The sequence below is a fragment of the Haliotis rubra genome, unplaced genomic scaffold, assembly GCF_003918875.1.
Source record: "Haliotis rubra isolate DU_JTF1 unplaced genomic scaffold, ASM391887v1 Scf656, whole genome shotgun sequence".
Taxonomy (NCBI): Eukaryota; Metazoa; Mollusca; class Gastropoda; order Lepetellida; family Haliotidae; genus Haliotis; species Haliotis rubra.
This window is the reverse complement of record NW_025767364.1, coordinates 427,186-439,215: the sequence shown is the minus strand read 5'-3', so window position 1 is coordinate 439,215 and position 12,030 is coordinate 427,186. Positions and strand designations below refer to the sequence as shown.

Sequence of the window (12,030 nt, the reverse complement as noted above, 5' to 3'; positions counted from 1 at the left end):
GATAATCTAGTGATTGACATCATGAGCATCGTTCTACGCATTTAGAAAGCGATGAGTTGATGAAGATCAATTCTAAGGCAACAAAATCGTTATGGGTCACTTCGCGTTTTTATTTATTTCAAGAGAACTAAACTTTACAATTCTTCAATTCATTATCATGACGAGAATATTAGAACTGTGTTGTATGTCAGTGTTCATCATATTTCGTTTTGAAAACGCAATGGAATAAATGCATGCACCTTTCCAATAATATGCCATAATAAAAGTTAGGGACTGACGCTATTTTAAAAGCGTATACATATAATTAGGATTACTAACGTTCATGGTTAAACATTCTAGCTTCTCAAAAATCAAAGTCGGGGCCACACAATCGAGTGATTGACATCGTGAGCAACTATTCACACCATCGGCGTACAATAATAAACAACCAACCAATTTGCAGTAACTGACAAACCTAATCCATTAAGTCGTCATTGATAAGAATAACGATATAAGTATTTCAACCTAACCTACGCTACGTATTTTCTCACAGGTATAAGGATGAATGTGTGTGTGCGTGCGTGCGTGCGCGTGCGCGCGTGCGTGTGAGCACTTGCACTTTACTTGACTGATCCCAGTTTCATGGTGTTAATAGCGCACTAAGATACCATGTTGGAGTTTAACATGGACACCTACTCAGACACATCGTACTGACTTCCAGCCGACCGTCCTTCTGTTATCCCCCCAATGTCCCTCGACAAGAGGTTTAACACATAACGTCTTCGGGATCACTCAGGGATTGCTTCCATGTTAATCCGATATGCCATTAACGATCATCAAAATAAACATCAAAAGCAACGGTCAAAAGCAACTTTAGCGCTATACAAAATAAATTTGAAAAATTCATAAAAGTTCAATGTAAATTGATGCAAAACACTACAATGCTGTATGCAGTATGTGATACATGTCCGCGGCACTTATGTTTTATGAAATCATGCCAAAAAGTGAAAAACATGCGCCTTTTGGGCAGCCGAAACTACACGTGCAACTAGTGTATATAAATGATACGAAAAGGCATTCGAGCTACTGACGCAGAACACGTGAAGATCCGGGTTAGAATTGATCTTCAGTAACCCTAGTACAGCATATAACTAGACGACTTTGCACTATACCAAGGTGTGCTCGCCTTGGCTGGAATACGAGTATATTCATATGAACTACAGTAACCCATGCTTAATTGTCGTCAGTCTTAGTAAACTTAGGCTCAGTATTATTCGTTACACTGCTATACTGAGACTCAGTATAGCAGTGTATTAACGAATAATACTGAGCCTAAGTTTACTTAGACTGAATTGTCGTAAGAAGCCACTAACTGGATCGGGTGGTCACTCTCGCTGACTTGGTTGACACATGTCATCGTATTCCAATGCTTAGATCGATGCTCGTGCTGTTGATCACTGGATTGTTTGGTCCAGAATCAATTATTTACAGACCGTCACCGTGAGTGCGGCGTTAAACAACCAACCAACACTCACGAAGAAGTACATGACGGCGACATCCCAAACACCACCACGCAAACAACTGTCAAGTGCAAATCGTCCAGTCTTACCTCCGCATGAGCTTGTCTCTGCAAATAGGCATGTTGTAAATGATATACAACCTAGCTTAGATGTGCCAGTTGTGTATACGTCGCTAATGTTCATATTTCAGCGGCTGGAAATGGAACACGGTGTGATGATTATATCTTGACAAGCTAACAACGCCTTGCCCACATGACAATATACCAAGGCCGTCGACACCAGAAATGTACTTCACAATTTGTAGCCATGTGGGGAATCGAACCCACGTATCAGCAGGAGGAGCGACCGCTTTAACCACAAGACTCCACGGCCCCTGTAGTGTTGAAGCTGAACTCTTGGAGAGGGGGATGGAAATACCTTTCATATTTTATCATTATTACTTGAACCATGATAGGTGACTGAACATTGTTTAACATTGTTGCAGTCATGAAATGTCCACCTTCGTTGTATGTTGCTACTACACCCTCCATAACCAGGCGTGCAGCATCTATCCTCTGTACATATGTAGCCTTTGGCCAATGGGTGAAGTGTTCACCCAATTCTGTGTGGGATTTTGTTGATAAACAAACTCTTACATTCTGTAACAAAATGTTTTATTTGTACACAAATTTCATAGCTTGAAACCTCATTCATATACAATTTTCATATATGCATAAACTATAATTAACAATAACACATGTAGATGTAAAAGTCTTTCAACATAAAACACAACAAATTCCACCTATTAGTGAACTGAACACTTTTAACGAGAGGACAAGTCAAAATTCTGAAAGACGATTGGTCTAAGACTCTGTATGTTGGCCATAATCCATAAATCTACTGAAATAGCATGACTGGACATAGGCAATACCACACACATGCCTCATCCTTATTAGCATAAATATACACTATTCAGGGTGAGTGAGTGAGTATAGTTTTACACCGCTTTTACCCTTTTTTCAATATTTCAGCAATAACACCCTTAAAAGAGGGACACCAGAAATGGGCTTCACATAAACTTTTTGCATGTATGTAACATGTACCCATGTATTTTTCAATGCGTAGTGGAATCGATTCCAGGCCTTTCACATGACAAAAGGGCTTTAACCAAAATTCTACCCAGCCAACCCCGCCATCCCCGATTATTCTGAAATCTAAACAGACATGCAAAATCCTTAGGTGCACCTTACATATTGTTTTACATAATCTAATAGATATGGCGCTAGTAGAGTTTCACGTCGCCTCAGCATTATTTCAGCCATAAAGCGCCGAGACCAAGTCTGCATACATACACTTTTAACTACATAGTTTAAATGAGTTTCTTAAAATACATATTTATTCATTACATTATTATTTACACACAGAGAAAGTCATAGCACCAAATTTAAAAACAAGCAATCAACCATACAATACAACAGTGTACAAGAGGCTGTACAATCAACGTAAACAAGGGATAAATATGCAAATGGAAAAAGTATTTCATTGTACTGGATATTATCTCAATATAAGTCAACCATTTCATGACATACGTTTATCTAAAAATGTAAAAATCAATGATATGAAAAACAAACGAAATATCCTGAAAGGATTAGTAAAATAAGAAACATGGTTATATCGTGCTGGCCTGTGAGGGATGTTGACAACATGGAACTCTGGGAGTACATTTTACTACACTCATAACAAACCAGAATGTGCACCAACATCTGGCTACTCTCCATCTTGAATCGGCTCTATTATGTAGCCATTGTGCAGTTCAGGAAATTGTTCATTCAAGTTCTGAGTTTTTTCAGTGCTTGTAGCCACTGAGGACCTTGTTCCAATGTTTGTGCTCAGATTTGTCTCCCCTTGATGCCTTCAAGTGAGGGCGCCAAACATGTCGTCCATTTGTGCACCTGAAAAAACGAAATATCCAATGAAATGTTTCCAATAATATGATGCAGTGTAGCTCAGAGTAAGTGTCAGTGTTTTTCTCAGCAACTTATAATGATGTCCTTGCAGTAATTTTTAGCAGACACAAAAAATCGGGTTTACAAAAATGCCCCCAGAATGAAAGGACCAGTAATTGTTTACAACAGGGGTCACAGGTTTAAATGTACTAAAAATGTTGACCCTCCTCTGAAGCTTGTCATGTTTGAGTGAGTGAGTCAGTTTAGTTTTACTCCGCACTCAGCAAGATCCGGCTATATAGCGGCGGTCTGTAAATAATCGAGTCTGGACCAGACAATCAAGTGATCAGCATCATTGGCATTGACCTACACAACTGAGATACGATGACATGTGTCAACCAAGTCAGCGAGCCTGTCCACCCGATCCCGTTAGTTGACTCTTACGACAAGAATGGGTTGCTGAAGATCAATTCTAACCCTCACAGGTAAGGATGATAGAATAGATAGGCAGGGCTCCAGATAATTTTTCAACATAAGGAGTACAGGAAAAACTTAAGAGTACATTTGGAGTCCTGAATGGAATTAAATGGAGTATGTGATCTTGTGTTTCGTTTCATATATGCACCACAGCATTGCTACTCTTTTGTAAACAGGTCAAAAAACAATACCATTGCTGTGGTGCGTACCTGCTACTGTTTCTAAATTATATCCTACCGTATCGTGCATATTTTTTATCCGTACATACGCCCATACGGCCCTTATCTGGAGCCCTGGATAGGTCTCTGTTCCACAATGTGATCAATGTGCTATGACTGGGAGGTAAAATGATTAAGCCCTACAGTTAGTTTGTAGAATGGGGCCCAGAACAGGGTGGAATAACTGGAGAAATGACTTACCCTTGGGTGGAATGTTCCTCGTGGGTCGGCTTGAGGTAAGTTACATTATAATGACAACAGCTCCAGAAGTAGTATTTACCTTCAGTGTTGTAGGCTGAAACAAAACAACAGTACTTGAGTTGCACGGAAAGTAATTGGCTTTCAAACACTACCCATTCATCATACAAAATCATTTCAATTCTATCAAATTTTTGACAAGGTCCTATTTCACAATAACCGTGAATATCTGGGTTAGAATTGATCTTCAGTAACCCTTGTTTGTCGTAAGAGCGACTCATGGGATCGGGTGGTCAGACTCGCTGACTTGGTTGACACATGTCATGGTATCCCATTTGCGTGGTTTGATGGTCATGCTTTTTTATCACTGGATTGTCTGGTCCAGACTTGATTATTTACAGACCAGGGGTATAGCTACCAATATTATAATAAGCCCGGGCTTACACATGATCGTTGCTAAAAAGGTTGGGCAAGCCCTCAATAATATCAAAATCTAAAGCTTCGCAAACTATCCGGCTTACACACACAAAAAAATGGCTTGCTACGGGTGCAGACCACACAGCTGGAATATTGCTGAGTGCGGCGTAACTAAACTCACTCACTCACCTATTTCACAGTACTGTGACAATACACTGTATACACAGAAGTTTCAATAATACGAAGCTTCCAGTAGATTGCACAGAATAATAATTTTAGCAAAAAATAGGTTATTATATATAGGAATGAGAATGGGTATGGGTTAGAAAAGAGGAAACTCACATACAAATCACACTAGCTAATGGTTACAGATGGTCACCTACTGAGAGACAATAACAGTAATGTCAGAGAGCCCCAGTTAATAAACTGTCAGATGTACAGGGAATGTGTTCATTTGTGAAAGGATACTTTCGTAGATCCCTCTATATTTCTAACACTCTCATTTCAGTAAAACCCTGGATCCGTTCCTGTGGTTTTGACAAACTCAACATTTGATTGGCTGTGCAGCTAGGTCTAACATACCAATCAAAAATGAGTTATAAACCAGCCCCAGTTTTGAATGTGATATCAACAACAGGGTGGGCAGTTTTGGTCGATCTTCGGGAATTTAATATTGGAAAACTGACTGACACGCAAAATAAATCACTAAACATTCTTTTAAACGGGAAGGGTTTCTTCATGTCCAATAAAACTAGCGGTGGTTTTGGTTTCCAGGTGATATGAGTTACCTCCCTTAACCCTTCCCGTATGTTGACGTTTTAATGATTGGTAAAATGTGAAAAACAAGGTCAGGTAACTCAAGATCACAAGCACCACGGGAATGGTTCCAGGGATAAGTGAATCTTTACCAAAATGTGAGTACAGAAGAAGGGAGATAACTCTCTCTGTAAGTGAACTCTGTTTCAAGTGCTCCTTGAGTCGACCAGGTTGCCACTTCACGGCACCAACTGTACCCAAGGGTAGCCTAGTGGTTAAAGTGTTCGCTCGTCACTCTGAAGACCCGTGTTTGATTCCACACAGAGATACAATGTGTGAAGCCCATTTCTGGTGTCCCCACCTTGATATTGCTAGAACACTGCTAAAAGCAGCATTCATGTTTTTTCTTACATAAATTGTGAGCAAAATAAATGTTTATTCATAAGCATTTTCTGAATAGATAGTTCTGTTATGTTACTTAAAAAATACATAAGAGAATGTCTCTTCTTGGTTACCATGGTTACATTTAATTATTTCATAACTATTTTCCATAAACCACCCAACTAGAATTGAAGAATATTAAATGTTCTGTCCCTATATCTGTCATGCTGACGCGACAGATCTGACATAGAGGCACAGGAGCCTTAAACAAGAAGAGCAAACACCTTAACCACTGGGATTCCTCACAGCTTCTTAACTACATTGTACTTACAGATGAAGCCTTTGTGGTAATAACATATTTCATCATTGACCTTCAGGGAGTCGTACATCTTGAGGCAATTCAGGCAGTGGCCTCCTATCAAGGGGTCCACCTTATCCTTGCCCGTAGGTTGGTACCTCTTACTGCAAAAAATGATTCAAATCTGAAAAGGTTACATATATGCATCCAAAACTAGATCATTTGAAAATATTCCGTATTCAGATGAACTCACAACTTCAACTGAAAAACTGTTTGGTTTTATAAATTAATCTCGATATATAATTTTTTATCAGATTAACAGAAACTTATGACTGAACCTACCTTGGTGAATTAGTATATTCAACAGGGAAGTTTCTGTGGCTAGTATATTCAACAGGGAAGTTTCTGTGGCAAGTGTGGAGTCTTGGGACACCAAAATGTATCACAACATTATGGGGCTTGGGCATGAGAAACACACAGTTCCATTCTTTTAAACCAAATGTCATGAAAACATGTGACTTGCTAGTTTTGGTTTGGTTGTTGTTTAACGCCGCACTCAGCAATATTCCAGCAATATGGCGGCAGTGCAAGGAGGGGATGGAACGAGCAAACATGAAACATTCTTCACATCAGTTTCGCTGCTTGTAGAGTTCAGTCATTTCAATCTCTTCCTAAAAATTACTTCTCAATGAATTCAAAGTCAATGGACACAGAATATTTATTTCTCTAAGTAAGCCCTCCTGGGTGTACCCAGTCAGCTCTGGTACCCAATGTTTAAACCTTACTGTACAATCAGACTTTTGGGATGCATCCATTGATTGATTTGGCTGGTTATGTGATTTCATGCCACAAACTATGGATTGTAAGCCTCTAGTTTTCCTGTCTCATTAACATGCAGCCACTGTAATGCTGCTGGAATATTGCTGATTGTGGCTTAAAACAACATTCACCCACTTGTTAATAAGTTCAAATACTACTAGTACGTACTGTTTATCATCTTTCAATACCTTCTTTTCAAAGTCACGAGACATTATCTCCTTCCGATCTGCAGAATAAAATATATCATTAGAAACAAAATAAACATTTAACTGTCCCAAGCCTTGGTAGGATTTTCAAAATTCTTTCATGAGACAGACAATCTGTGATACTTAGTTGCGTGGATGTAATTCTTTGTCCTAGCATTACCCAGACGTTATATAAAAAAATTAAACAATCTGAATTTCCCTGTCACAAGCAGAAAAATAAAACAATCTGAATTTCCCTGTCACAAGCAGAAAAATAAAGCAATCCAGTAAAACAATGTCTCACAAACCTGTTTATGACATCACTAATAATGGCCGACGTCAAACTTAAATATTAATCCTTAAAATCTTAAAGGGGTAAAAGGAACTACAGAAAACTCACCCATTTCAAAATTATAAGCTGTTTTGGCATCAGAACTAGATTTCTCGCTAAAGAACCTTGAGTTTTCCCTTGCTGCAGCCTGAATGCAAAAAACAAACAATACAACATGGATGTCTTGTAAGCATGAAACCGTGCAGCAAGGACATGATATGCTGTGTATCACCAAGATCCAGGGATGAGAATGACGTTTTGAGAAAAACTCTCAAAACTAGTTGGGGGTCTGGTGGCCGCAGGCTTTAGATGATTCACAAAAATGACCCTTGGCTTTATGAAATTCCTCAAATTCCGAGGAAAATTGTCATCCCTGAAAATCATTATGATACATTGGTACGACAATTTACAATAAATTCTTCAGCACAAGTTGCAAGGGAAAAGCTAGCTATAGACAAGTTTGTTGCATGTTTTGTATGTAATAAACTTGAAACCTGATCACAATTCATTGTGTGATATTTGTCTTGGATAAAAATATGGGATGGGCAGAATCATTAGTTAGTAAATTTAAGTCAGTGTGTCGTCTTGTATTGATACAGAAAAAAATACATTGTATCATTGCACATATCATTGTATTGTTTTGTATTGGTACAGAAAAAATGCATTTTGTATCGTATTGTTGTATCATTGTATTGTCTTGTATCAATAAAGAAACAAATGTATCGTGGATTGTATTGTTGCACACATCATTGTATTGCCTTGTATTGATACAGAAAATATTGCATAGTGTATCTTATCTTTGCACATATTGTTGTATTGTCTTGTATCGATACAGAAAAAATTCATTGTATATCTATCGTTGCATGTAACCCCACAATGCACTGCTGTATTGGTCCAACCATAATGTGATGATGCTGTCATCTCCATGGCTATTCTTCAATTAACAGGGTTTTTTTTAAAACTGTAATCGCAAACTACCAGGTAAACATATGCACAATAACATTAAAAAAATACTTACAATACAACAGAAACTAGTTAATGTGAGTAGCCATACCTATGAAATTTAAAATATCCAACACCAAGAGAGAGTGAGTGAGTTTAGTTTTACACCACTTTAGGCAATATTTCAGCAATATCATGGCAGGGGACACCAGAAATGGACGTCACGAATTTTACCCATGTGAGGAACTGAACCTGTGTCTTTGCATGATGAACAAAGGCTTTAACCACTAGGCTACCCCACCGCGACAAGACTGTTGACAAAGAATAGAAATATCTAAATACCCTTCTTTCTCGTTCCTTTTGATGCTTTCGGGAAGCCTCAGACTGAATCGTCTCAGCAGCTGCTGTCAAACTCAGAGTGATGTCCGCGAGACTTTCACGTGACTTGCACCAAACAGTCACCATTGTCTTCTGTTTGTCTTTGTCCATAAACGCCTTTGTCTTCTCTCCATCAAACTGAACCACACAGTCAAACTTCCTATTTATGTCACAAAACCCTTTGCCAGTAGTTGTTTCAAGGGATTTGCTATTCCCTCCAAATAGCGGAAGGATGATGTCCGTCTTGATGGAACACTTCTTTTTCTCTTCCTGATGATGTGAGGAATGGCTGAGGGAGATGTTTTCTGTTGTTTGATTTCGGTTGGTTTCAATCTCATTTCCTGCTCAAGGAAACTAAAATCATTGTCAAGAGCGTTTGCCAGAACATGGAGCAACTTCTTCACGCTTGGGTTATTAAGGCTAAGGGTCTGTGCGTCTTCAAAAAAAGCTTTAGTTTGGGGGTAAGCATCCCACTTAGGCAGTTGAAAATCCATGTATAATCTGTCCAAATCTTCAGCTTTTACTTCAATGCTGTCCACATCATAATCAGCTGTAAACAAACACAAAACATATGGATTTTATATTTATCATCCAAAACTATGTGAGATCAAACAAAATCTCCAAGGGATATCGTTTTGACAGTAGATTTTGTACAATGCCCTGATGACATCAATTACAATACCATGACATCAAATACCTGATGACATCACAATGCGTTGATGTCATAAAATTTTGATGATGTCACAATGCTATGACATCACTGCACTGCAACACTAATGGCAGTACCATTTTCAGAGATGTACATTTTTCATTGAAAACTAAAGAAGAGTGATTTTCGATGATAAATAGAATCTCACTCTTGTGTCTTCTGATATCAAAAATATCAACACTTGCTGATAAAAGTAAAAATATCCTCGGCAAGCCTCGTATATTTGTAACTTTATCAACTCGTGTTGATATTATTGATGTTAGTTGACACTTGGGCGGGATTCTCTATTTACTACCTATCTTACAGATTATATTAAAAAACAACTGAAATATGAAAACACATCATTGAAGTGATCATTAAATAATAGTTGGAGACATAACATTAATGAAAAACAATACTATTAAAATAGAAATTGAGGGGCCAAGGTATCCACAGGACAACCTGTAACAGCAATAGTAATCACATGCACGTTCTTTTTCTTAGGTATAAATAAAAATATCAATGTGCTAATAGATCAATAATCAGTGAAGATCTGAGTTAGAATTGATCTTCAGTAACCTATGCTCATCGCAAGAGGTGACTCATAGGATCGGGTGGTCAAACACGCTGACTTGATTGACACATGATCAACATTGTATCCCAATTGCGTAGATCGATGCTCATGGTCACTGGATTGTCCAGTCTCAATTATTTACAGACTGCCGCCATATAACTGGAATATTGCTGAGTGTGCGTGACACTAAACTCACTCACTCACTAATAGACCTTCATTAAACCATATGAACCCAAGTATATATTTCACAAGGATACAACCCATTATCAATTACAAAGGAGATCTTATTTGTTCGAACAAGAAGTCCAATCTCATTGTAAGGATAGATAACGAATAACCACATAGTACCTTACAAATGCTCACATACAATTAAACCCTTTTTATCAGCATTCTAGAAGTTGGTGAGTCAATATTGAAGCATACGACTTTATGGATAACAACTTCTTGTTCATTGCATAGAATGACGTTTTGGTATAGATTCTTACACTGTCATCCAGCTAAGAGTGAATCTTCTAATCGCTGGCAACAATTAGGCCTATAGAGTCTTAGAATTTAACAACTCTTTAGAGTACAATCTTTCCTATGTTATCAGATTTCTATGCTGCCAGTAGACATGTATTAGACAATGCAGCATTAAACACAATGTTCAACGTGTTGCCCCTGACAGCTTACTGACAATGTGTAAGCAGTCTCTGTAAGTGAGCTTACTCACACGAAAAGATTGAAAATTTGTGACAGTTTGTATTTTGTATATAACAGAATAGTGGGAATACAACTGTCTTAGAACTGTTATAGAAACCATTATTAATTTAATCAAAATGAAAAAAATGATGATTTGTTCAAGAAAACTTAACCTCTGCAAAAACATTTTAATTGATTATTGTTTTAGTAAGGGACCCTTCATAATTTATGGCTAGGGGTTGGTGGGGGTTGGGTTGGAATGTATTATGATTTTTATGGAGTAGCATGTACAATGTGAATGACCCCCACCCCTCCTAAAATTTAAGTACAAAGTAATTAAGTGACCACCCTGCATGTCATGTACAAAATTAATGACCCCCACCTCCACTTCCCATAATTCCTAAGCATAATTTTATTTAAGAGTTCCTTCCGTTCCCCCAACTCTAAACCTAACCCTAACTTAAATTTTGGACTTTTAGTCATTTTGTGAGTTCTCTAGTAATTGTTGTGTTAAGTTTTGTTAATAACTTTAGTATATTTATAAATGTTATTTGGGATGGGGGAAGGGGAGGAACTCTTAGCCTAATGTATTATGGAGAATATAATACACTCAAAATATATTACAATCAATCAACGTTAAGACGACAAACTCACCTTTCTTCGTATACTTTCGACAGGAGCACACAGCCATTGCCAACCGAGGTCCATATTTCTTGGGTAAGAATTGGAGTTTCTGCAGATCTTTCCTTGCATTCTCAAATTTGACCTTATCACTATGATATATGCAACTCGGCATCCTCGCGATTAGTCTAATTCCACTTATTATAATTACTTCGTTTTGCTATAGATTACAGTTTTTAAAACGCGCACAGCTAGACGTTTAATCAAATTCTTTAAAGCATTTTCAGTTTTGGTCAATGCTAACAATTAGAAAACAATTTAAATATTATCTAATGCAACATCAATAAATATTCATTTAAAAAACAACTAGGCCTTTCGTCTAAGAAATATTACATAACAGGAATGACCAGGAAATCAATAAAGTTAGGTTAAAAGAACCTTACTCCCAAACTCAATCAGTCAATGCACCTCACGACTGCCGATTTGCAATACCAATAGACGATGCTCATGTCAAACCAAATGTCACTGCTTGTGGCTGACAGGCTTTGCAAATGTTCGGATAGCTCTCCGTTTCCCTTTTATATGCAGCTAAGCTGAGCAACGGTTGTGCAATATAGAAGAACTGACGTGTTCCCAATCACT

General features: G+C 37.9%; 1 protein-coding gene across 1 annotated transcript; it reads right to left on the bottom strand.

The window, feature by feature from the left end:
- Positions 1-2,852: 2,852 nt before the first annotated feature.
- Positions 2,853-12,030, bottom strand: LOC124257294 (cysteine and histidine-rich domain-containing protein 1-like). The gene is made up of 7 exons (XM_046691307.1): positions 11,422-12,030; positions 8,789-9,374; positions 7,574-7,652; positions 7,157-7,214; positions 6,203-6,333; positions 4,321-4,414; positions 2,853-3,430 (listed from the first exon to the last, which is right to left on the bottom strand). Exons 2-7 carry the CDS (start codon positions 8,933-8,935, stop codon positions 3,325-3,327), a joined length of 615 nt encoding a protein of 204 aa, XP_046547263.1. The 5' UTR covers positions 8,936-9,374; positions 11,422-12,030; the 3' UTR covers positions 2,853-3,324.